General features: G+C 35.9%; 1 protein-coding gene across 1 annotated transcript in view; it reads right to left on the bottom strand.

Moving 5' to 3' along the window:
* The window catches only part of TET2 (tet methylcytosine dioxygenase 2), a 139,936-nt gene that overhangs the window by 46,516 nt on the left and 65,919 nt on the right, over positions 1–27,501 (bottom strand). The window contains exons 3-5 of the mRNA XM_059171723.1: positions 3,883–7,346; positions 2,103–2,193; positions 628–721 (exon numbers count right to left, since the gene is read on the bottom strand). Of these exons, the coding sequence (XP_059027706.1) occupies positions 628–721; positions 2,103–2,193; positions 3,883–7,300 (3,603 nt within the window). The 5' untranslated portion in view covers positions 7,301–7,346. The remainder of the gene's footprint in view (positions 1–627; positions 722–2,102; positions 2,194–3,882; positions 7,347–27,501) is intronic.

Here is a 27,501-nt window from a genome sequence, read left to right on the forward strand (position 1 = left end):
TGTGGGTCCCCATTCCACCCCAACACCCCCACCCCAACCAAAACAAAACAAGGGTCACTTGCGGCAGAGGAGAGCAACGATTTATGTATGCATATTTTTCATGTCTGGGTCACAATTAGAGCAACATTTGTCAGCACATGCAACTTGCCTTTTGCTACCCATCTGTAAAATGGGGTTAGAACCCAGAGAGAGGCAAAACTGCTCAATGTTCAGCAGACTATACCAGTGCAGGGAGGGGCAATGACCCCTGCATTAAACCTAGAGCTATATGGAAGACAAGCAGGTCTTTTTCACAAACTTCAAGGTTTTCAAAAATGACAATATAAAGATTAATGGAAGGTATTTAAAAGATTATGGATAACTTCACATTCCAGGAAGAATCATACTTTTTATCAATTTGAATGGACCTCCTCCTCTCCATTAAATTCTTTCAATTAAATATAGTTTGTATGTACTTTCAAAGCTAATCTGCCTTTTTCTTAAGAGCTAACACAAAATAAAAATAAGCAATATTCATTTCAACCGACATAAATGACTCTTTTATCTGGTAACCCAATTCTTAGGGTTAGATTAATGAATCAAAACACCCAAGAATGAAGACCAAAGGCCTTGTCAGGTCACACTTACCCATTTAGCAATAGGACATCCCTGAGAACTTTTGCCTTCTTTACCAGTATAGATGACTCTTTCAATCCTAATAGCTTTACCCTTCTGTCCAAACCTTAAAAGAAATCCACAGAAACACACACACATAAAATTAGCAAATGAAACTGAGGCAAACAAAATACTGAACATTTGAGCATAATTTTATTCTATGACCACACCCTGAGAAATGAATGGTTTAATTCATTTTTAAAAAATAAGTCTAAGCCAAGCAAACAGGATAACAGACTTTAAGTTTTGTATTTCTTTGGTATCAAAATATATTGATAACCATAATGAACTATTTTGAAATTATATGTTGGGTGAAAATAAATGGGAAAGCTTATTTTTAAACAATTTCACAAAGCACAAAACTTTTTTAAGTTTGTTAAATTCAGTCTTCTAAGATAGATTCTATTTGATTTTTGTCCTCTACTAAATTTAGCTATTTTAAAACTTGGGGAATCACAACAGATTTTAGTTAGAACTGTTCCTCACAGACTCTCTACCATTTTTTAAAGATGGCTTGCAAATAACTAGTATTCAGCAATTTTGAAAATACAGGATAGTTCTAGAGATAGATTATATTTTCCCTTATGACCATTTACTACTTGCTAGTAACAAAAGGCATTTAGGGAAATCTACTGTATCTGCCAGGCTACTAGAGGATTATTTAGTGAATTTCTACACACTAATTTAGAAATGGGTAACTTGTAAATTGGGCAAGAATGATACAAAATATGTTCTTGCTGCCCACAATGTCTAACGTATTTTAATGATAACACTGTCTACTTCCTACCATAGTTAACAGCTAACATCTGTGGATACCTATTTGAAAGTCTCTCTCTGCATCAACTGTCTCACTCCTAAGAATCTTCTACATGCAAGACTAACTGTGTAGATTGAGGTAAATACTTGCCTACCTGTGACTGACAGTAAAAAAAAATGTAGCTATAAATAGAATGTCTCTATTTCTATTCAGCATCTCACACTTACCCTCTGCTTATACTAAGGGACAACTTCCTTAGCGGTAACTACTCATTTACAGCTCTAGGTGCATTTAACTCGATGATTCCTTTCTTAAACCACATCTCCCCTCTCTTTCTTCTCTGACACTTTATCATCAAGTGGGAAAGCCAGAGTGGGGCCTCTCTTTGCAGCCCGTGCCAGCACCCCTGTGCCTGGCAGGCGGGCTGGCTGGTTCTCGTGCGTGCCTGGGTTTTCTGGCATCCATCTCAAAGTGGGCAGCCTGTGCCAGCTCGCAGACTATTAGTCCTGTCAAATATTGTGACTCTCTGGTGAATAGCACAGTGTGGAGTGCTGGCAACCCTAGAATAGCTAAGCCTACTAATAATTACTCAATTTACAATTGTTTACTGCTTTGTATGTGAAAGCTGAAAAAATTCTGACATATACAAAAGGATAAACGTTAATCTGCCCTGTGCCTTTGCGTTAATTACCTTTCTTCCATGATTTCTCTAATAGCTGCCACATTAGGACCTGCTCCTAGATGGGTATAAAAAGGACCTTCATCTTTTTCAATAATTTGCTCTGTTGAGATAATAGAAGATTATTATTTTAGACCTCAATTATACTAAATATAAAGGCTACATCCACAAAGCTTATCCCCCAACTGCACATTAAGGGCCCTAAATGTGACTTTAAACATTTTTTTTTCTTTAAAATGAATAAATTGATGGACTAATCTATTAGAAAATGTGCCAAATAATTAAGTATATGTACATGCTGGCTGTTGGATAAAAAAATATTAAATTACATTTCAGATACGGAATAAGAAATTATTTATTTTAAACAAAGTAAGTGGAACTAAACAAAACGGCGAGGGAATTAGAATATATTATATGTAATACCAACTATAATCCTGTTTTTTTGAACTGAAAAAAAAAATTATAGCTGACTAGAAGCCTGCCTGATACTTGGATGTTAAAAGATTAAAAATAAAGCTTCCTGTTTGATCGTATCCCCAGGATATTGCTGTTTTTATTGTGAAGGTACCTTTTTCTCCTCCTGTTTCTCCCCAACATTTAATTGTTGTGTTTTGAAAATAAAAATATTAATTCCAGACCCATATTTGTATGTACTTTAAGAAAAATTTATGATGAGAGAAAATACTGGAGAGAGGGTCTGGTAAGAGGAAGAGGTTCTTGTAGACTACTGAAGATGGAAGTGGGAAGAGAAGTTAGAGTCCTCGGAGAAGAGACTGTAGAGGATTAGAACTTACCTAATGTTATCTATGACATGTGTGGTATGGCGCCCCTGAGGCAACCTAAAATTAACCACACAAAGGGGCGGTATGACTCCTCCCTCCATTCTTCTATAAAGTGTGGGGTGTCTGTTGTAAGAGGAAGAACATGAGGTGGGTGGACCACTGGCCACATTGGTTTGTCTTTTCAAATGTCTTCTACTGTATCCACACTGAGGGACTCTAATAAAGTCTTTATATATTTTATATGTATTATATATATACATGTGCATCTATCAGCAAAATGTTTCCCTATCACATATCTTGGATTTTAACAAAAAAGTGTTTGAGATAAAAGAAAAAAACATATTGCATATTTTCTATCAAAAAGATGACACTTTAAAGAGAAAATAGAATCAAAATGAATATAAATCACACAATATTTCAAGCGTGTAAATGAAGGGCAATGTCATGAGTATTTCGAACTTCAGCATTACAATTTTCCCCAACTCACCAAGACTGAAGGTAAAGGCCCCCATTGAGAAATTAATGTTGTAAAACCACTAATACGTTCAACCTTGAAATAATACATATGAAAAAGCTCCCACATTAAGTTGCAGATAGCAGTTATTTTTCTCATTTTAACAGATGTTTTTAGAGATGCCTAGGTGTCTCGCCAGAAGATGATATACAAAGAGTTAAACAGATTGATTAATCTAAAACAGAAACCTTTACATTTTAAAGGGTTTGATTAGAGGAAGATATGAGCATGCACATTGTTTTATTTATTTATTTTTTATTTTTTTGGAAAAACTGAATGTAAGTGAAGTTCTCTCTCGCACAGCATAAGCATCTGTAATTTAAAGACAAGAAATGTAAGCTTCAGGTTTTTTATGAGCCTTTACAAATTGCTGCCAGACTCAGGGTTTCTTTCTTTTCTTTTTTTTTTTTTTTAAAGAAAGAAAATCCCATATCAGAAGATGAATTTGCTAATTCTGGATAAACACCATGTGTCTCAGTACATTTCTAGCACTTACCTACACATCTGCATGATGGGAAATCATACTGAGTCTTGACAGGTGTATCCAATAAATTTTTTATAGGAGTATCTAGTAATCTGGAAGGTGACTCTAAAAAATTATTGAGAACAGAGCCAGCTGTTCTTTTGGTTGGTGTCTTTTCTGAAGAAGGAGTTGCTTGCTGTTCTAGAGCTTGGGTATGGCTATCGAGTTCTGCAGCTGTGGTCTGTCTAGTTAAAACTGTGACCGGCCCTGACATTTCAACTTTTACTTGCTTCTGTGATTTGAGAGTCAGAGCCCTATGGTCAAATAATGATTTGACCTGAAACTGCTTCAGATGTTGCTCCATGGTCTCAAGGATGCTCCTTTGCTGCACATTATCACAACTTGGAGGTGGAATCTCTTGCTTAGTTATCTTTTTCCACATTTTGCTTTCTGGCTGTGCTGACGTGGAGCGCATACAGGTATGGGGCTTGGATCCAGGTTCAACCTTAATTGGTCTGTGCATCTGACTATGACAAGACTCAGTATGGGGGTGTTGTGTTTGCTGCTGCTCTTGCTTTTGCAAGAGGTGCCACCTTAGAGCAGCATGCTTTTGAAGGTCCTTCTGGGGAGGAGTCTGAATGTGACTTCCTCCCTGGTCAGACACAGGGAAAGCATTTGCCTGGTTTTGCATCAGGTACCTTTGCTGAGGGAGCTGTGCTGCTTGCTGGCCAGGCATATCTTGGTTTCTACTTCTATATCCCTGTAGAACTGAAGCTTGTTGAGGCTTCTGCTCTTGTTCTTGAAAGCACCTATGAAGAACGTCTTGCTTTGGAGTCACATTATTTGGAAAATATTGCCTGTGATGCAAGTTTTGGGTCTTGTTTCCTGCAAAGAGTTCAGGATTTATAGTCTGTTCTTTATTTTCTGGAACTAAGTGTGTATTGTTTGAACAAGGAATCTGTAGTTTGCTTGAATTTGATTTCAAGATCTGACCATAGGGGGGATTTCTACTATTCATATTCTGTACTTGCTCCAATCCCATTTGAGCAGTAGGAGTCTGGAACTCACTTGATTTCAAATACTGATTTTCACCATGGAAACATTCCTCCACTTTAATCTGGCGAAAGAATGATCCTTCTCTTTGCTGATCATTGTTGCCTTGGGGATGAGAAAAAGTCTGGGGCATTTGTTCTTTATTCTTCATTTGTAATTTTTGCTGCTGCTGCTGGTTTTGAGAGATAAGCGAGTTCTGGGATGGTTGTGTTTGTGTTTGTGCTGCCTGCTTATGAGGCCTGTGTTGTAAAATGTGTGAGTTTGAGAATGGCTCAGTCTCTGAAGCCTGCTGATTCAAGTGCTGTTTTAACGATGCAGGTAGGAGTTTCTCAGTTTGGGAATCTGGTCTTTGTTCAAAATAAAACCTGTGGGTGCACAATGACTGCATGTGAGCTTTGGATGAAGGGTCTGTCTTGGAGAAGTGCACCTGGAGTGAAGGTTTTTGGAACTGGAGCTGCTGGTCCAATGTACCTTGAGACTGCTCTCGATTCATCTCACCTTGGTACCTTTGTGGCCTCTGCTCTGGCTGCATTATTTTCTGGATGTAAGCTTGCCCTGGGAGTCCCCCAGGCAGGCTGGAATTTCCAGTGTATTGTTTGGAGGTCATTTGATTGGCGGGGTTGGACTGATACTGAAGAACTGACCGCAGTGATGCCTCAGGACATTTTGGGTGGGATTCTGCTTGATGAAAATGAGGGGGCTTCAGTTCAATCCACCCCGGTTTCAGAGAGGGCTGTGCTGGGAGCACAAGACCTCGTGTTTGTTCCTTGTCTCGACCCTTCGGAATATCTTGCTCTTTGTGTCCCATCAATCGCTGGCAGTGGTCTTGTGGATCCCCACTGCTACCCAGCATTGGTGGATTATGCATGATGTGTTCTGATATTTGTCTCGCTTTCTCAGAACATGCTGGAACTGTCATCGTCCCTGGAGTTTGTATGTCATTCTGGTTAACACAATTATTCTGAGGCCTTTCTGGAAGCATCAGAGAGTGGTTGGATGCATGTGTAGATGGATTAGGACTTGGGGATGGCCGTGCCTCGGGTTGACCCTCTATTTTTACTTCCCTTAAAAGAGCTGTGTTACTTTGGTTGGGGTAGTGATGGTGTTCTTCCAAAACTCCATCGTTCAGAGTGCTTTTTCCTTCTGAAGGAAGCTGTGAAACCTCTGGAAGAGGAGGAGGGGGAGAAAGACGCAATTGTGATGGTGGTGGTGGTGTGGTAGGGGCAGAAAAGGAATCCTTAGAGAACACTGAGCTTTGCTTGAAGTAAGCACCATTTGTTTCATTTTGCTTTAAATATCGTTCAGAGCTGCCACCAGGAGCCTGCAAATTGCTGCTGGAACCTGAACAGAATTCTTCACCAGATACCAGCTCTGTGGTTCCTTGGATGGTACTGTTTTCGGCACGTGACGGGCATCTGTCAAAAACTGATTTTTGTTTTTCTGGTTTCTGAAAGGGACAGATCCCTATCACTGCACCTGTCTTACTGGCTTTGTCAGCATCACAGGCCTCAGTCACCACTGCAACTGGCTCGGGAGGCAGCTCAGAGTTCGAGGTCTGTGGGACATTGATCTGCCCTGAGGTATGCGATGGGTGAGTGATCTCACAGGACAACTCGTTAGTAGCCTGACTGTTAATGGCATGTATGTGAGATGTGGTTTTCTGCACCGCAACGGAAACACAATCTGGATAATATTGAGACAGTGTTTTTTCCAGGAGTTCACCATGTGTGTTTTCCATGGAAGAGGCAGAAACTGTAGCACCATTAGGCATTAGCACTGCCTTGTTTTTAAGAAGTAATACAATATTCTTGTCATGGTAGTTAGCATTTTTCTCTTCTTGCTCATTCAGAATCTGAAGCTCTGGTTTTTCAGACCTACTGCAGTTATGTGCTGAAAAACCGATGAAATCTTTAACTGCATTTTCTTGAGCTACAGAGCTCACAGATTCTCTCTTATCACTCAAATCGGAGACATTCATTTGACTGCTGCCTTTGCCTGGATTTCTTTCTTGGCTTTCCCCGAAGTTATTTCTTTCTCCATTAGCCTTTTGGTCTTGTCTCAATTTCTTGCTCTGGTGAAGCCCAGAGAGGGAAGGTTCACTAACTGTGCGCTTGATTCCTCCGTTTTGTAAGCATCTGGAATACCCTCTACCTTCTTGTATAAAGTCCGGACTCCCGCGACTGTTCTGGCTTCTCTTCATAGGGGGTATTCCATAGTAACTTTTGAAAGACTGCCACTTGGTGTCTCCATTTACTTCTGAATAAGGTCGCTCAGTTAATGGGCTTCCATTCTGGAGCTTTAGAACCAGAGGTTCTGTCTGGCATAAGGGAGAAGGAGATGGTGTCAGGAATGGACTTAGTCTGTTGCCCTCAACATGGTTGGTTCTGTCCTGTTCCATCAGGCTTGCTTCGGGGCCATCCACGAGGCTGCCCTCTGAATGAATTCTAAAGAGCAGGGAAACAGAAATTGAAGTTCATTAATACCTATTAGCACTAATAATAAATCTGGAAGAATAATGATGGCATTGATGATACTGAAATTCCTAGACACAGCAAACTGAGATACTCATTTTCATGTTTCAGAGTGAAAACCAATAGCTCCTCAGGAACTGATTACTCTTGTCTTCTGAGCAACTCTCAAATATTAATGATGATCAAAATCACGAGCTAATGTGGGAAGTTCATACTGTATTAGTAAAGAGAATCAGCTTCCTTCTCAAATAATTCTTTCTGTCAAAATGCTAAGAAGAATAGAGAAGGATTACCTCCTTTCTACCTTCTCTAGTATCTTATACATCCAATCACTTGCTAAGGTTTATCAATCCCATTTCCTATATGTCCCTTGAATTATCCCCACTGATACTTGGTAACCAGACCTACATTATTTTGCTTATTTGTTACAGTAGCTTTTTAGAGGGTCTCTTCCCCAGCCCAGCCTGTCCTCTCCCTAGTCCTTCAAGGTTCCTTCAAATTATTACCAAAGGGAATGTTCTCAATGCAAATCTGATGTCATATCCTCCTTAACATGCTTTTCTGGTTCCATATTTCCTGTATTAGGAGTTCTCAAACTCTTTCATCCACATGCCTGGAAGACAAGAGGTGCTCCCTGAAGCGTTAATATTCCAGCAAATGGAATGGGCTGAGAAGTGCTGTTTAAACAAGATGGGACCAGGAAGGGAGACAAACCGTAAGAGACTCTTAATCTCAGGAAACAAACTGAGGGTTGCTGGAGGGGAGGGGCATGAGAGGGATGGAGTGGCTGGGTGATGGACGCTGGGGAAGGTATGTGCTATGGTGAGTGCTATGAATTGTTTAAGACTGATGAATCACAGATCTGTACCCCTGAAACAAATAATACATTATAATATTAATTTAAAAAAAAAGTATCATTTGTAAAATGTCACTTCTAGGTGATTCTGTGTCTTCTTCCGTAGGGGCTGACTGCTCACTTCTACTGAGAATTCCTACTTGATCCAAATGGTTTTTCATAGGCAGATTTCTGTTCTTTCCTTCTATATCCTCTCACAGCTTATACTCCAAATATGACAACAGCATATAAATATCCAAACACGGTAAATGGTTTCAGGCTTCCATGCTGTTGTTTTGTCCGGCTAGAATGTCTTCTTAGTCCCCTGATTTGCCCAGTGACTCATATGTGTCTGAAACAGTCTCAGGTTATTACTTCCCTTATGATTCCTTCTTTGATTTTCCAAAACAATTAATCACTCCCATTTCTATGTTATTTCTATGTCTTGTATAAGGTTTGCTGCTGAATATATCATACTTGAATTTATTTTGTTTATACTCTCTGGGATGTGAACTTCTTAATACTCTACTGTGTTTTGTATAGAGTGAGCATCCAATCAGTTTCACAAAACTGATATGAACTTGCTCATCTTACAATCATTTCTTCATTCACTCATTAATTCAAGTATTTTGGAGACCAATACTGATGGAGATTTCAAAGTCTAAGTGATTGGAGTGCAGGGAGAAATGGGCACTCAAAAACATAAATAATCTATAAAGTGAATGCTGCCTCATTCACGGTATAGTCATGTTTTATTTTCCCACAGTTTTTCTCATCACATTTATTTTAAGGATGTAAATAAAAAATCTAGGCTATTTTCCTTTTGGGCTATAAAAAACTATTAAAATAGCCATCGCTTACTAACCAAGACAAGTGAAAAAGAGGAAGAAATAAGACATAAACATTGGAAAGCCACAATAAAGTTATCATTTACAGATAACAAGATTGTATTGGTCAACCAAGAGAATCAACTGAACAACTGTTAAACTTATGAGAAAAGTACTCAGTAGCTTTGATACATAAAAGCAACAACCAGTCAGAAACTTTAGTGGAATAAAATACTGTAACAGAAAAAAATATTCTTAAAACAGTAGGAATAAATTTAGCAAGAAACACGGAAGGACTATTTAAATCTTTAAGACAGTATTGACAGATACACAAAAGCAAAACAAGGAGAAAGGTACACTATTTTTGGATAGTTGTCAAATGAATTTATTAATTTAGTATATTCTCAATGAAATATACATTGAGAATAAACACTGGCAGAATATTGTGAAGAATTAAAGAACCTGACTCTAAAGTTCATGTGGAAAAATAAACAAACTGGATAACCAGGAATAACCTGAAAAAGAATTGTAAAGGGGCCTGGGCAGGGCAGTAACCAAATTAAAAGATACTAAAAAGGAACAAAGGCTACTGTACTTCACACAGCTTGTACTTGGAAATCAGTAAATGAAAGAGTGTTAATAAGACCAATGAAACAGAAAAGAATGTACAAAAATCAATTCTAACACAGAAATGTGGCATCCTGACGGCACTGCCAATCAATATGATATTGAAACTGGACAGTCTTCTGAAAAAATGATAAAGTTGGATCTACCCCTAACATCTTATACCAGAATGAATTTTGATAGATTTAACAGTTAAATATGTAAAACAAAACCCTAAAAAATCTGTAACAGTCTGAGAAAACTTTAAAAAAAAAATCTAATGACTAGGTAAATTCTTTATGACACAAATTCTAGAAGCCATAAAAAATGAGAAAGTTCAGTAAAATATATGCATGCAAAAATAAACCCATAAGTAAAATTAAAAATCACATAAACCTTTCTTAATATACAGAACTCTGACAGATCGACAAGGGAAAAACCAATCATTGAATAGAAAAATGAGCGAAGGACATGAACAGTTCACAGAAAATGAAATGCAAGTGGCCTTTAAATGTTTAAAAAGATGTCTAGTACAACTCATAAAAAGAAATGTAAATTAAAACCTCAGCAAGATACAGTGTTTTTTTTTTTTCCCCTCAAATTAGCAAAGATCAAAAAGTCTGATAATATGAAATACTGGTATGCACATAAGGAAAGAAACACTCCCTTGTATGGTTCAGGGGAGTGAAAACAAGTACAAATACCATGGAGGACAATTAAGTAATAATCTACAGAGTTTCAAAGAAGCCTTCTTTGACCCTTCAGTTTTAACAAGTTTTCTAACAAATACTCATATATATGTTAAGTGATGTACGAACAATCTCCTGTAATAGTAAATGGTTGGAAACAACCTACATTTTCAGGTGTAAGTATTTTCCACATAATTAAATGAAATACAGCAAGCTACAGAACAGTATGTGTAAGAATGCTACAACTGGGGGGTGCCTGGGTGGCTCAGTCAGTCAAACGTCTGACTTTGGCTCAGATCATGGTCTCAGGATCAAGCACTCGGCTTCATACTGAATGCGTTGTCTACTCCTCCCTCTCTCTCCCCTACCCCTCCCTTGCTCATGCTCACTGGCCCTCTCTCTCTTTCAAATGAATAAATAAAATCCTTTAAAAACTGCTACAACTGTGCATTTACAAAAATAAATATAAAATCAGCTCTGGGCGGATATACAACACAACTGTAATAGCATTTTACATCCAGAAAAAAGACTGAAGAGTCTGGAGGATAGCACTGGGAAAGAAACTACATTTTATTAATATATTTGTAACTTTTAGGCATGTATATTACTTAATTAATAAATAAAACTTAAACTGCAAAGTCACAATTCCTATTGGACAAAGAAAACAAAAGAGTAAAGTGATTAATTTCTGCTAGACCAACTTCCTACAGATGTTAAGAGTTGGGTTAGATGTGCATAGCCACTAGTTACATATGGCTCTGGGGCCCTTTAAATGTGGTGAGCACAAATGAAGATGTACCCTAAGTGTAAATACATGCTGGATTTCAAAGCCTTTAGTGTGGATAAAAACAAAAAACAAAAACCAAACCAAAACAAAAAACCCCCTGGATTTTTAAAAGCATTTATTATATGTTGAAAGAATACTATTTTGGATATTTTAAATAAAATATATCATTAAAGTAATTTTATTTACTCCTAAATTTTTACTTGTTTTAGTGTAAGTAGTGGAAAATTTTAGATTTCATACGGCTTATGTTGTATTTCTATTGGACAGCTCTGAGCTAGACTAATATTCTTAATCATCAATAATCCTTATTAATAAAAAAACTTAAGGTTCTGGAATCATGAGTGAAAATTGATTTGTAGTCCTTAATGTAAGGGGTTTCTGCAAGATCAGGGTCACTACCACTTTTTAAAAATAAGGAGGACAGAAATAAGCCTAGATAAATTCTTTAGGGACCAGGCCAATTAGCTTTCCAAATACTGTAACAGAAAAATGCTTTCTTTTGGCAACTGTAAAATCATTTCACACTCATACCAATCAAAATATTTACATATACACATATACGTACATTTATGTTATATTATATATAAAACTTGCAGACTCCATATGCAGTATATATTGTTCAACTTAGTTTTCTAGATGTAAAATACTATAAGCATTTAACACATTATTCTCTATTATGGTCCTTTCCACATAATTTGGACATTCTTTAAAGTGTCAAGGGCAGAATTACAATAGATGGAGTTTGCAAATCTTTTATGAGCATAATAGCGCCTAAGAACAAATGAAGGTGACTTAAGATGAAATTTATTTCAATATGGAACTTTAAACACAATACCCATCTTTAAATACTAATTTAAACTATTAACAGAACTATTCTGTCCATGACAGCAATTTCCTTACTGAGTACAACCATTGGATGTGAAAAGCTAAAGGGTTAACTTTTTTAAGGAGAGCAGGAAAATTATGTATTATCTTTTTTTTTTTTTTTTTTTTTTTTTTTTTAGGATGAGGATAGTTTATTTTGAGGATCACTCGTTACTGGTTTATGGATCTGATTCAGAAAATTTTAACCAATAAAGTGCCACTGAAGGGGTGCCTGGGTGGCTCAGTGGGTTAAAGCCTCTGCTTTCGGTCATGATCCCAGCATCCTGGGATTGAGCCCCACATCGGGCTCTCTGCTCAGCAGGGAGCCTGCTTTCCTTCCTCTCTCTCTCTGCCTGCCTCTCTGCCTACTTGTGATCTCCGTCTGTCAAATAAATAATAAAAAAAAATTTTTTTAAAAAGTGCCTTTGAAGAGGAATGTATTCTATATATTCTAATATATTCTATAATTAATATATTCTAAACCACTTTTTGTGTACATACCCCAGAAAATTACATGATCCAGTAATTTAGTTGTTAGAAAGCACACTTTTAATTTTATACTGACACTGGTCATTTTATACTGACACTAGCAAGCATTATTTATTTTTAATAAAAGGAAGAAAGAAAAAAATGAGACTTGTTTATGTTGCTCATTATAGAAATATTTAAAAAGCATTGATGCTATCATCTTTACAGTGTCCTTTATGTAGCTTTCCCAAGCTTATAAAAATCATAATTTGTATATAAAAGAAAAAAATCCAAGATAACTTTTTATAGGTATCTATGCACTGATCAGTGAAATTAGAGTTAATAAGGTTGTTTTCATAAGCTGAGGGAAAAAAACAAAACTTTTTCAAAGTTAAACTGTTTTTTGAATGAATGTAAATTTTTGCTATAGAGATTTTTGTGTGACATTCCTTTTGCTTTTCAGATACTAGGAGTAGAAATCGTTTTTATTCATTCATATGTGCTCTTATAAGTAAGTAGTATCAGAAATATTTTGAATTTTCACAGCTGAGTGTTTTGAGATTGATATTAAATATCTTTTATTTTGTCCTATACTAGAGAACACTTAATTACTATAATGTACAGTACCAATCAGGATACTATTCCCTTGGGCAATTGAATATTCAAATGTTTTTTAAAGTAATGCTAGCTCTTGTAGGTTTGTGTATGGTAATTTATGCCAAATAAAACTGTATCTGTAAAAATCAGGAGAGAGAATTTTTATTTTAGGAGTCTCAATTTTTCACTAGGGATACAACTCACTTAAGAGGATACTGTCAGATCAAAATTAAGGCAATTTCCCCCCTAAAACTGTTATGAAGTTTATATGCAAGAGTAAAGGCAGAAGAGCTTTTGGTAAACCTGGTAACGATGACTGGTTAGGCTTACCCAGGAATGTTTAACATGATGCCAACACTTCATGTTGCAGTAATTAGCTACAACTTAAAAATGAATAAATGAGCTTTTAATACATTCCTAAAAAGACGCTCTTATGGGTCATGGCTGATTTCAAGCTATCAACCTTTAGCTCACAATTCCTGAAAATTTTACAATCTGCTCTCACAAACAATTACAAGCTGGTTCCAACACACTACTGATCAGAGCTACCCAAATATTAACAAATCATATTCCTTTCTTTTCTTTTTATAAAAAATGAAACAGAATGAAAGCTCCCTAAGATCAAGTACATGCCATATCATATTGATAGTCTTCAATCCAGAGTCATACTGGACAACAAAACTCCTGTTCACAGAATTAGTGAATTGCATTTTAAACTAAGAAATTTTACAGTGACATATGTGATATGTGATATCATAAAATCATATGATGATATGTGACGATGATGGTCCTAATAATATATAAAACATTTCAGAGTATAAGAAAGGATCTAGTTCCATTCTTTCACTTTATAGACGTAAGAACTGAGCGATTTGCTTGAGGTTAGGCATCAAAATACTCTCTCCCACAAGGGCTAGACTGGTGGCTCCATAACATCAAGAAAAATGCATAATTCAGGGAAAATGTTTTATTTTACTAATAAATTCACTTTGCCCACATTTTGAGTCTTTAGTTCATTTGTGCATTCAGTCAAGCATTAGTTGCTTAGGGCAAGTGTTATGGAATTAAGCTAACACAAAGATGTACTGCCTTGGACTGTGGTAAGGCCATGTGACTGTTTAAGAGCCAAGGGACTACAGGAGAGAGGAAACACACTCTTAGCTGTCAAGGTCTGGATACCATCAACTGAAATCTTTCATGAAATTTAGCTTCATTCCATCTTGCCTTAGTAAGAGACAAATAGATATCTCACTAAGTCAAAGTTAGTTTTAAAACGTTAATAATCAATTAAACATGTCTATCAATATCACTGAGGCAGAAGGACTAGTAGAATATAACAGCAGTCATCAAGTACAGAGAAGACTATGTAAAAAGTCTGGTAGAGTACATTAAAAAAAAAAAACTAATGATACTCAACAAATGACTTATGGAAACTTTTCTAACTACTGAACTCTTAACCTAGGAAAAGACATGGCATATGCTTATCTGCCTCAATAGCTATCTTTGCTCATCAAAATGCAGTAAATAGCTCATTATTTAAATTGTGCACATGTGGGTGGGCACACACAGGATTTTTGATTATGTGGTACAGTGACACTCAAATTCTAAAACCAGATTTGGAACTTTTAATAAAAATTTATTTATTTATTTTTGAGAAAGAGAGAGAGCATGAGCAAGGGGGCAGAGGGAAAGGGAGAATCTCAAGCAGACTCTGCACGGAACACAGAGCCTGACACAGGGCTTGCTCTCATAACCCTGAGATCAATATCTGATCCAAAACCAAGAGTTGGATGCTTAGCCAACTTTACTCCACAGGTTCCCCTGGCATTTTTTTTAAGACTAAAGAGACAGACTCAGAAATTATTTACTTAAATGACAGATGTCAATTAAACCACAACTTAGAATGTTGTAATTTAGATCCTATTAGTCATATTATTTACACTTATCCCTTTATTTTAAAGACTTTATTTATTGGACAGAGATCACAAGTGGGCAGAGAGAGAGAGAGAGAGAGAGAGAGAGAGGAGGAAGCAGGCTCCCCACTGAGCAGAGAGCCCGATGTGGGACTCAATCCCAGGACCCTGAGATCAGGACTTGAGCTGAAGGCAGAGGCTTAACCCACTGAGCCACCCAGGTGCCCATATCCCTTTATTTTAATAGTCCAATTATTTCCTATAAAGTATGGCTTTCTAAGGAATGAAAAAGAATAGTTCTATCAGCCATAAATATCACCAATTTTGTTTGAAATTCTTAAGGTCAAATTATAACAAGATAATGTAATATATACAGGAACACACAAAAATATGTTACGGTCACCGTACTGATTTCAGCTAATGTCCCAAAATAATTTTTCATAAGCTATGAGAGTGAATGAGTGAGAAAAGACAAACAGACAGACAGAAAGAATGAAAGAGAGAGAGAAAGAGAGAGGAAGGGAGGAAGGTAGGTAGGGAGGTAAGGAAGGAAAGAAAGATATTGAGACAGAGATTGAGAACTTTTTGTTTTTTTGTATTTTTTTTGATTGAGAACTTTAAATAAAAAATGCCAAATATGTCAACCTTCATCCTCTATGTCACAGGTACAAATTTATACTCAGCTGCAAATACTGTCTTTTGACTAGCGGCTAATATTTTGGTTTCCTAAAGCCCAAACAGGTTTAGCCACAGCAGTTTTCCTTTGGTGTTTGATTTTGCTCCTTCTCCTGCCTCTCTGACATAATTTATTATGAATTCAAGTCACACTGGCAGCATCTGTGAAACAATTACTGCATCGAGGACTGACTCTGCAGTCTAATCCATCATAATTATGACAGGCCTCTTTGAAGATGCTATGATGCATGACTTAAAAATAGCACATTAGTGTGCAAATGGATCAGCATCTCACTTCACCAATATGCATTTAGGGCTGTAATTTAGCTCAACACCATTTGACTCCTTTTGAATCCCTCAAGAATGGGAGCTGTATCTCTCATCACAGAAAGCTGTAGATGGTGCTCAAAATTTGTGAAGAGGGCTTTTTGTTTTTGCTTTTATTTTTTGGTTTATTGATTTTGTTGGTGGTGTGTCTTTTACTGTTCCAAGAGAGAAAAACACATCATTTAAATCTCATGTCAGTTTTTTTTCTTCAAGGAGACAAGAGTCAATTTATAGATCTGCATAGTTGCCATAGTATAAAACAGTACAGAAAAAATCTATAGAAAGGCTTTTTCTATTAAAAACCTTTGACTTCATGAACTCGTATCAAAAGTACGTAAAATATTCTGCTATTATCAGATGAGTCCTATTTACTGATATAAGCAAATTATTGGAGGTAAATACTTAAAAGCAGTACTTGTAAGGATTTTATCTACTGAAGTCCGTGTTTCAGCATCAACCTTAGGAGATGACTGGACTTGTTTCCAATACCTTCACTGGCAGGTTCTGCAAACCCTATAGGTAATTCTGGTGGTAAGAAATTAATTCTTTCTTGATATAGAAAATGCTGAATAAAGAGGAGGCATTTGACTCTACTTGCATAGATGGTACTATCTCCAGATCTATTTTAGAATCTTTCTACCAAAATGGGACATAATTTGTGTCAATTATACATTTATTTCAGGATATGAGGACAATGGGCCCCAGTATTGTCTATTAAAATATCTGTATGCATAGGGCTCTAAAATCCTAACCATAATGTTGGTTTCAGTTCCTATCTTCTTGCACTTATGACATTCTATTCAGCTTGACTTTCTTCCTTCACAGACAATGTTGGTACGGTTAAGTACCACTCGGGTAGTAAGCAAAGTGTTTTTTGATTTTTTTTTTAATATCTTATTTATTTATTTGACAGAGATCACAGGTAGGCAGAGAGGCAGGAAGAGAGAGAGGGAGAGGGAGAGAGCAAGAGAAGCAGGCTTCCTGCTGATCAGAGAGCCCGATGAGGAGCTTGATCCCAGGACCCTGAGCCAAAGGCAGAGGCTTTAACCCACTGAGCGACCCAGGTGCCCCAAGCAATGTGTTTTTATAGGGCTTTACTAATAAATTAAAAACTATTCTTTATTAGCTTAATGTTAATTCAATAGTAAAACAAAAAATTCGAAGGCAAATAGCCAATCCAAAATATACACTTCCAAGAGCAAAATTAATGTGTCCACACAATACAGTTAAGACTGGAATACAGTGCTTCCTATATGCATTAAGTATGGAAAAAAAGAGATGAATTAGTATTTTCACGGTAAAAATGATTTTTATATTTTTCATCTTTTAAGAACTTTCAATCTTCATACTAAGAAATCTGTGAAGATAAACTTCACATTTTTTGAAAAAGGACCCAAGAACATAGAAGCATATAAAAATCGCAAAGAAAGTTCTCGCTTTTCTGGAAGTGCATCAGTGAGGACCGTACCCCTCTGACAAGCATGTGCGTTGCTCCTGTAGTGTACTGTCTGCTCAGAGGGGAGACCTTGTCAAGTTTTTCATAATCCTCAGTGGAGACTATCTAATTCCAATGTCTGAAGTTTTAAAATTTGTTCCTTATCTTAACAGTGGAGACAAAATTTAATAATGTATAGATTATTTGAGGGAGGAGACTCAGGAGGAATGTCACTGATGATTACAGAAGAGGCTTACAGACAGAAGTCTGCATTTAAGATGTAGAGACAACTACAGTTTAGAAACATATCTGCTTACAGTTTGCAACTCTAGTCAACCTGGTTCCCAGTGAGTAAAATGGGCATCATCTTGTCAGTTTCCAAATATCCACATTCTGGGATTTTCTCAAATTTAGGCTCAAATTGGGGCTCCTGATCTCTAACTCTCACCAAATTAATAGGTGCTGAGGGAGAAGATCCCCAAACAGAATTCAAAATGTAATTTGTCACAAGCATTATCTGTTTCTCCTAAGTTATAAAAAAACTATTCAGATTTTCCAGTTTCAGTCCATTCCTATCACTGAAATGGCTACCTGTGAGCTGACTGTTCTCACTAGGATACCCTCCAGAGTACACTTACTCTACTTACTCTAACTTACTAGGTTACACACTATCCCAAGCTTGACACTTTCAATTAAAAACAGACACACGACAGAAACTGTAGTTGTTTGGGCTTGACCTCACATGTAGAATCTGTGCAGAGGGCAAGTGATCCAGCAGAAGGAGGCTGCAGGATAGACTGTAGGCAAAGTAGAAGTGGGTGAGGTGAGAGTAGAGATGAAAGGAGGGAGCTGTGCAGTAAGAGCCCCACATCCCCTCTGAAGAACCCATATGTGTCAAGAGAGAACCAGTATGTGAATGCTTGCCCCAAAGAGGGTATCCCACGGCCAGTCAACGTTGGCTACCAAAATAGCAGGACCAAAAAGTCACAGCCTTATTCACTCAATAAGGAGCCCTAGTGCCTTAAGCTTTTTTCATTCTTCCCAGCCCTGCTCAACCTTCCAGTGGCTGGAATTAAGTAGGTGACAGGGAGAGTGAGACTCTCCTATTCTCAACTGCAAGTGTTGGAACCTGAGGTCAAGCCTGTGCTGGGGAAGAAGAAGACTGAATCCGGCTTGACTTGAGGGGTTTAGGATGAACAGGACTTAGTTTCAAATACTGGAATGAAATTGTTCCAATAACCAAAAGATGCTATAAAAATCATGGAATCTAGTCAAGAACACACCATAGGGAGAGTACGTTGGGGAGAGACTATCATAATATATCTCAGGGCCAATTACAGGGGAAAATGCTTTCCTTTTTATACTCTGAGGTATGGCTTTTCCAATAAAATGGTTACATAAATCCAATAAAACCATTTCTAGTAACATATACATTTTATGTAAATTCTGAAAGTTCATAATCATTCAATGTTTTTACACAATGACAGTGGTACAGTCATGAAACTAACATGTCAATTTATTCATTCTTCTTTTCAACAAATACTTACTGAACACATCCTATGTGCTAGTCACTATTGTAGCCAACAATTATATTACCCTGAACAAAGGAAACAAACACCCTTGGTGTTACTCTCTTCTTTGATCATCTGTGTTCTGCTAAAAGATCTGATAAATACTTTAGATCCCCCAAAACTTTAAATGTTATCAAAATAAAATAAAAGGAGAAAGACTATTCAATTTCTTTTTCCTCAAAAAAGTTTCTTACTTCTGGAAGCACAATCTATGGGATCCAGAAGTAGTATTAAACATGGTCTTCATCCCTAAGGATTTTTAAAAGTATTTAAATGGCAAGACAAGACATATACATATGGGAATGGCTATTCAGAATAAGAAAGCTGGTTTCTAGGCCTGGATATGGATTTCTGTGCAAGTCACAACCTCTACACATCACAATTCAAAAAAGAAGTCTATAATGTAATATGAAGGAAAGGAACAAGATTATATCTAAGGTCTTTTTGAGTTCTAAAATGCTACAACCTCTAAAATTGGCAATGACAAATGCCAATGACTGGCGTCTTACTGAAATAAGTCATCACAAAGACTACTTTTGGTCAGGAAGGCGTAATTGTCTTCTCATTTTACACATAAGTAAACAGAAGGTAAAAGAGTAAAGTAGATTTGCATTGCTGATATGAGGCAGAGGTGAATAAGAAATGCAGACCTGTTTCAACTTCTAAGCCAGTGTGAACAGATGGAGGGGTGGTCAGTTCAGGGCAGAGAAGCAGATTCATTACTCTTTATCAATACTGTCTTGGGAAGTGAAACACCGCATTGGCTGATATGAATACAGTCAATAGGCCAGCAAACTCTTCTGTGGGACAGGGATGATTAAGAAGCTGTCGTTGCTAAAGGCTAGATAATAAAATATTCCTTAAGTCTCTCCACCTCCAAGAAACACTGAGTACCCTTAATGCAAGCACTTTGGATAGTGGATGTAAATCATATTTTGATCACTGGAAATATGAGTTCCTGATTATGAACTGACAAATATATAAATCTGTTTAAACACTAACTTCATGTGAATCTGATGAAAACAAATCCCATTCCTTCAATCCAATCAACTCTCAGGAGAAGATAAAACTGAATTACTGGATTTTCAAATTAAGACACAGATCTTGGGTAACGGTGTCCACCCCAAAGTTAGATCTTCCTGATATCCCTATGAAGTCTCTTTCTAAATGTACTGCTGATAACCTAAAGATGAGTCTGTAAGTACAGCCGGGTGAGCACAAATACATATCCTGTTATTGGAATAGAGTCACATCACATGGATTTCAAATGTATTTGTAAAAAGAGAGAGCCAGGCTGAGGGAGAACAAGTAGAGAAATAAAGTTAAAAGTACGTTAAAACTTTCTTTAATGAAAATCTTCAAAGACTTTAATACGATGATGGGATATCTAAAATGGCACTGTGATATGTGCCATTTTTAGTATCTTACAAACCAGCATCACATGGAATAGCACATAGTGGAAAACCCTAATTCAGATGCATATGATATGCAGATTTAATATGTACATGGATCTTGAGGCTTTGGTGAGAACCTTTGGCCTGGGAGAATATAAATTCATGTCACCACTCATAATTTAGCTATAAAGAGCTCTGAGTCCATCTTCAAGAGCCAAGGGCATGTATATATGCCAGTCTTGCTTTCACTTGAAATTAAACATATAAACACTGAACTATTTTCTTCCTCTTATTTCTTCCAATTATATTACCTTTCATATTATTCAAACTCTTCCTTAGAAACGGCTTTCGTTTTTAGCTTAAAACCTCTTCTGTACTGGCAGAAATGTTCAAAGTGGTAATAAAGTCTCAAACTGAAATAAGAGTTTTAAAACAGTAACTCATTCTGTAATTATTAGTAACATTTTTGCTTGATAATTCTAAGAGTGGCAGCCATTTAATTAATGCCAAAAATGATTTTCATCATATATTCTTATTTTAAGAGACAAATGAGCACTTAGTTTTAAATTTTTTAAAAACAGCTTTTGTGATCTCTATGTTCCCACCTGCCACATTAAGAAAACTACTCTTAATTGTCCAATACCAGATCACATCAAAATGGAATGGAAGCATAAGGATTAGCATAAGGTAAATTTTTATATACTAAGTATAAATAATAGAAATAAAAATTGGATTAGAGTTGAGAAAATACAATGATATAAAGGGTACTACTGAATAAAATAGGAAGAGAAAATAGCTTTTTATGAATTTTTAAAAAGATTTTATTTATTTGACAGAGAGAGAGATCACAAGTAGGCAGAGCAGCAGGCAGAGAGAGGAGGAAGCAGGCTCCCCGCTGGGCAGGAGCCTATGTGGGGCTCGATCCCAGGACCCTGAGATCATGACCTGAGCTGAAGGCAGAGGCTTAACGTACTGAGCCACCCAGGCACCCCTATGATTATTTTTTGAATCAGAAATGCTACTATTCTCATATATGAAAGAAATAAATTTCTATCAAAGATTTTGTCAGCCTTGAAGTAAATGATTAAACTTCTTTCTTCTAAATCCTTCCAAATACACCATATATTAGATAAAACAGTATTTAGCGCTAGTGTTGAATATAATATAAAATAATCCTGAAGCATAATTTTTTGAAAAGATTTTTATTTATTTCTTTGACAGACAGATCACAAGTAGGCAGAGAGGCAGGCAGAGAGAGAGGAGAAAGAAGGCTCCCTGCTGAGCAGAGCCCCCCGATATAGGGCTCAATCCCAGGACCCTGAGATCATGACCTGAGCTGAAGGCAGAGGCTTTAACCCACTGAGCCACCCAGGCGCCCCTGAAGCATAATTTTTAAAATGAAATTAAGAGAAACAGGGAAATTTAGATTCACAGCAGAAATTTTATTCATATTAAACTATCCCATGTAACTCTTTACTTTGCCCAAATACATAAGAAATTGTTAAAAACATTTTTTATATGAGAAAAATAGGCCATTTAAGTTATATTTTTAAAGTTAAGAGAAAGGTTTCTCTCAGGGTGTAATCTAAGTGATCATTCCTTTGATATACCATTACAATGATATATCTTCATAAAGTATACAGGAAAGAAAAAGAAGAAAAAAAATAATGTCTTTTTAAAAAATTATTTTTTTTGAAAAAAATGTTAAAAGGATTATAAACTCACTAAATCTAAGCATTAAGAAAAACTAAAAATATCCTTCCAAACATGTCTATATTAAAAATACCATTTGAATTCAAAATAAGACCCAATTACCTGCAAGTAATCCTTGCAAAGAATTAAAGAGAAATAAACACATTTGAAACATTCATTTGTTTAACTCTTTGGCTTTAAAAATATTAACTTCTACTCTACCTGTCCTCTTCCATCTGCCCCAGAAACTTTAACCAAAAAAATACTCTGAAGCTAAAATAATTTTATTTGAGGAGAAAACAACAGATAGAAGGAAATGGTAGGTAGTCACCTAATAGGAAAATTACTTTATTCACATAGGGAGAAAACAGAACCCTGAATCGTCAGATTTTTCTATTCAAAGGTATTGACTTACAGTTAAAACTTACTACTTAGGCCACTCATTTATAGTATTACATAAAAATTCAACAGTGCCTGCTAAAAGAAGTTATGGGTTAGAATCCCATAAGGAAGTTGGCATTCCAGTCTCCTTTCCGTTTCCTGTAATTCAAGGCAAATGTTCTCTTTGTGGCAAAATGCAGCATGAAGACATGGTGAAATTACTGCAGCCAAGAAAACAAAACAGAACAACTGGCTGATGTCATCCTCACTGCAGTTAATGCTTTAAGTGGATGCTTAAAATGGCATTGCTGAAGCAATGCTAAGAAAATGTTGTATTCCTTTCTCTTTCTCTATTCAAAATACTTTCAAAACCCCAAATCTTTCCTCAGAATCCGCTCTGACATTTCCAGCTTTGGAAACTGCCACAGAGCTATCAATCTTGTAAAAAGTTCAAGTACCTCCTAGCTAATTTAAGTTTAAAATAATTGATATTATAATGTGCTGTATAAGAATTCAGGTATTTTGGTAATAAATACAAGTCAAATGGCACAAAATTTAAAGAGCACTTTCATTAATTTTCCTGAAGATATATTTTACAATCTAGCAAGTGATCATAAGATGCTGTTATAAAGACACAATGAAATAACCCATTCTCTTCAGTTTAAATGCTATTTAGTCAAAGAAAGTTGGATTTTATAAAAGGTTTCATGTGGAATTTTCTGTGGAAGTAAGCATTACACCTTTATTACTAAACATGGCAAACGTTTAATGGTAGGTTTGACACCTATTTTCAGAACTGCAGTTTAGCTCATTGTTTATTGAGCCTGTCAGCTGAGTACCGTGCTAGATGCCATGAAAAACATGATGGTGACTGGCCATAGTGCTCTCTGGAAGTTTACATTTAATTTAAAGGTAGAATATGGAGTTATGTGCCTTATGTGCCATAAGGCTCATATAAACATGAACTACAGTAATATCAAAATGAGGAAGATTGATAGAAGACTCAAGAATTATAAGGATTTCTTCAGTTGCAGTGAGAGAAGACCATTCTAGGTAAAGAAAAATGCTTGAGAAAATTTACAGAAGACTCAAAACACAGAGACCTTAAAATAACAAGAAATCCATTCAGCTCTGCATAGGTATATATAAAACTTTATAGAGTGAGAAGGGTACAGATGTGATCATAATTAGGATGTCATTTTTAGAAAGGCTATTTATGATTGTTACAAGTTTTGATGCATAATCACTCAACTTGATTAAAATTGGCTTAAAAATTTAGTATGCTTCTAGATTTTACTTCTGAATATATTTAAAAAACTGAGAATCTTTTCAAATTCTATTTCCGTGACCTCAGGAAAACCAAGTAACTATATTATCAAACTTCAGCAAGTTATGTCAATATGCTTACAGATACTGACATCTAGTTCTAAAAAGTAGTCACTGTAGGCTATTTCATAATGTGGCTGTTCATTTCCATTTCAGAAGAAGGTTGGAAGAGTTTAGTCAAGATTTAAACTCAGACTTGCAAAACTGCTCTATGCAGATAAAAAAAAAATTAGATGGGCAGATGCATTTGTAAACTAAAACTTCTATGGAGTCTTCTGGTGCAGAGGTAGTGGGGTGCAGAAAGAATGACAGCCTTCACAGTGTTAGCTTCTATAATTTGGGGAATCCTAAATTTCAATTTAATGTGCTCAAAGGAACAATTTTATTCTATTTTAAAATATAATTGTGTAAAAAAACCCTGTAAGTTAGCAGAAGAAGGAAACAATAAGGATTAGAGCAGAAATAAAATAAAATAAAATAAAATAAAATAACGAAAAACCAATAGAAAATATTAACAAAACTAAGAGTTGGTTATTTGAGAAGGTAAAATTGACAAACTTTTAGCTAGATTAACCAAGAAAAAGAGGGAAGACTCGATTAAATAAAATTATAAAAGGAGGAGTAGACATTACAAATGATACCACAGAAATACAAAGGATCGTAAGAGACTACTATGGACAACAGTACACCAACAAACTAGAATATCCTAGAAGAAATGAGTAAATCCCTAGGAACAGATACCAAGTATGAATGATGAAGAAACAGAAAATCTGAGCAGACCAATAATGCATAAGGAGACTGAATCAGTAATAAAAAACCTCCCAGAAAGAAAGGCCCAGGACCAGATGGTTTCACTGGTGATTTTTACCAAACATTGAAAGAAAAATTAACATTAGCAGCCAATACCTCTCAAATGCTTCCAAAAAATTGAAGTGGGAACACTCCCAAACTCATTTTACAAGGTTAGCATTACTCTGATATCAAAGTCAGCTAATAATACTATAAGAAAAGAAAACTACAAGCCAATATGCCTGATGCCTGATGTCAATATGGTTTGCTAGTATTTCCTTGAAATTTCAAGGAAATACTAGCAAACCAAATTTAGCAGCACATTAAAAAGATCATACACCATGATCAAGTGCAATTAATCCCTGAGATGCACAGATGGTTTGCCATACTCAAATTAAAAAAAAATGATAAATCATGTTAACAGAATGAAGGATAAAAATCACATGATCATTTCAATAGGTTCAGAAAAAGCATTTGAAAAATTCAGCATCTGTTCATATTAAAAATTCTCAAAAAAGTGAATATAGAAGGAACATACCCATACTTAATAATGGCCCTATAAGACAAGCTCAGAGCTAACATCATACTCAATGGTGAAAGGTTGAAAGCTTTTCCTCTAATACCACAAAGTAGACAAGGGTGCTCACTGTCACCAATTTTATTCAACATAGCACTGGAAGTTCTAGCTAGAGCATTCAGGCAAAAAACAAAATCAAAACAAAACGGGCACCTGGGTGGCTCAGTTCTTAAATGCCTGCCTTCTGCTCAGGTCATGATCCCAGGATCCTGGGATCGAGGCCAGTGGGAAGCCTGTTTCTCCTTCTCCCACTCCCCCTGCTTGTGTTCCCTCTCTCACTGTGTCTCTCTCTCAAATAAATGGATAAAATCTTTAAAAAAACAAAATAAAACAAAAAAGAAATAAAAAGCATCAGAATTGGCAAGGAAGAAGTAAAACTGTTTCTATTTGCAGATGACTTGATTTTATATATAGAAAATACAAAAGACTCCACCAAAAAACTGTTAGATATAATCAATTCAATAAAATTGCATATACAAAATTATATGCAAAAACCAGTAGCGTTTCTATATAGACAATGAATTTGCTGAAAAATAAAGAAAATGATTCCTTTTACAATAGCATCAAAAACAATTAAATTCATAGGAATGAATTTAACTAAGGAGATGAAAGGTCTGTACATTGGAAACTATGAAACATTGGGGAAAGAATTAGAAGGCACAAATAAATGGAAAATTATCTGTATTCATGAATTAGAAGAATTCATCTTATTAAAATACCCATACTACCCAAAGCCATCTATAGATTCAGTGCAATCCCTATCTAGCTTTCCATGGCATTTTTTTTTTTAACAGAAAACAAAAAAATCCTAAAATTTGTAAGAAACCACAGAAGACCTCAAATAGCTAAAGCAATCTGAGTAAGAACAAAGCGGGAATCGCTGCACTTCTAATTTTAACAATATTATAAAGCTAGAGTAATCAAAATGATATGGTACTGGTAAAGAACAGGCACAAACATCAGTGGATCAGAAACAAGAACCCAGAAATAAACCAATGCGTATATAATCAATATCTGACAAGTGAGCTAAGAATTCTGGAGAAAAAATAGTCTTTTCCATAAATGATGCTGGGAAAACTGGATAGTCACATGCTAAAGAGTGGACTTAGACCCCAATCTTACACCACTCACAAAAATTAACTCCAAATGAATTAGACTTGAACATAAAGACCTGAAACTATAAAACTCTTAGAAGAAAACATAGGAAAAAGCTCCCTGACATGGGTCTTGGCAATGCTTTTTTTGATAAAACCTAAAACACAAACAACAAATAAAAAATGAACAAGTGGGACTACTAAACAAACTAAAAAGCTTCTGAACAGCAAAAGAAATAATCAATGAAATGTGAAAACAACCTACAGATTGGGGAAAAAAATCTGCAGGTCATATTTCTGATAGGAAGTTAATATCCAAAATACATAAAGAACTCATAAAACTCAATAGCTAACAACAGTAACAACAACCCAATTAAAAATGGGCAGAGAGCCTGAATAGACATTTTTCCAAAGAAGAGGTACAAAAGGCCAACAGGTATGTTAAAAAGTGTTCAGTATGACTAACCATCGGGAAAATGCAAATCATAACCACAATGAAGTACCACCTGACATCTGTTAGAATGGTAATCATCAAAAAGACGAGAGAGAACAAATGCCGTTGAGGATATGAGGAAAAAAGAATCTTAGCACACTGTTGGTGAGACTACAAGTTGGTACTACCACTACAGAAAACAGTATGGCAGTTCCTCAAAAAATAAGAACAGAACTACCAAATCATCCAGCAATTCCTTTTCTGGGTATATACTTGAAGCAAACAAAAATACCATGGTTTTCTTTGGAAAAATGTCTATTCATTTCTTCTGTCCATTTCTTCATTGGATTATTTGGGTTGTTTTTTGATGTTGAGTTTGATTAATTCTTTATAGATTTTGGATACTATCTATCCGATATGTCATTTACAAATATCTTCTTCCATTTCCAAGGCTGCCTTTGTTTGGTTGACTGTATCCTTCACTATGCAGAAAATTATTATCTTGACAAAGTTCCAATCACTCATTTTTGCTTTTGTTCCCCTTGCTTCTGGAGACATACCTAGTAAGAAGTTCTACAGCCAATGTCAAAGAGTTACCACCTCTGTTCTTCGCTAGGATTTTGATGGTTTTCTGTCTCACATTTAGATCTTTTATCCATTTTGAATTTATTTTTGTGTAAGGTGTAACAAAGTGGCTCAGTTTCATTCTTTTGAAACTAATGTCACACTGTATGTTAATTGGAATTTAAATACAAACTTGAAACTACAAAAATAAAAATTAAAAACAAAACCAAAAACATGATGTTGAAGGAATATTTGTACCCCCATGTTCTTTGTAGCATTATTTATAA

Source organism: Mustela lutreola, chromosome 1 (genome assembly GCF_030435805.1).
Source record: "Mustela lutreola isolate mMusLut2 chromosome 1, mMusLut2.pri, whole genome shotgun sequence".
NCBI lineage: Eukaryota > Metazoa > Chordata > Mammalia > Carnivora > Mustelidae > Mustela > Mustela lutreola.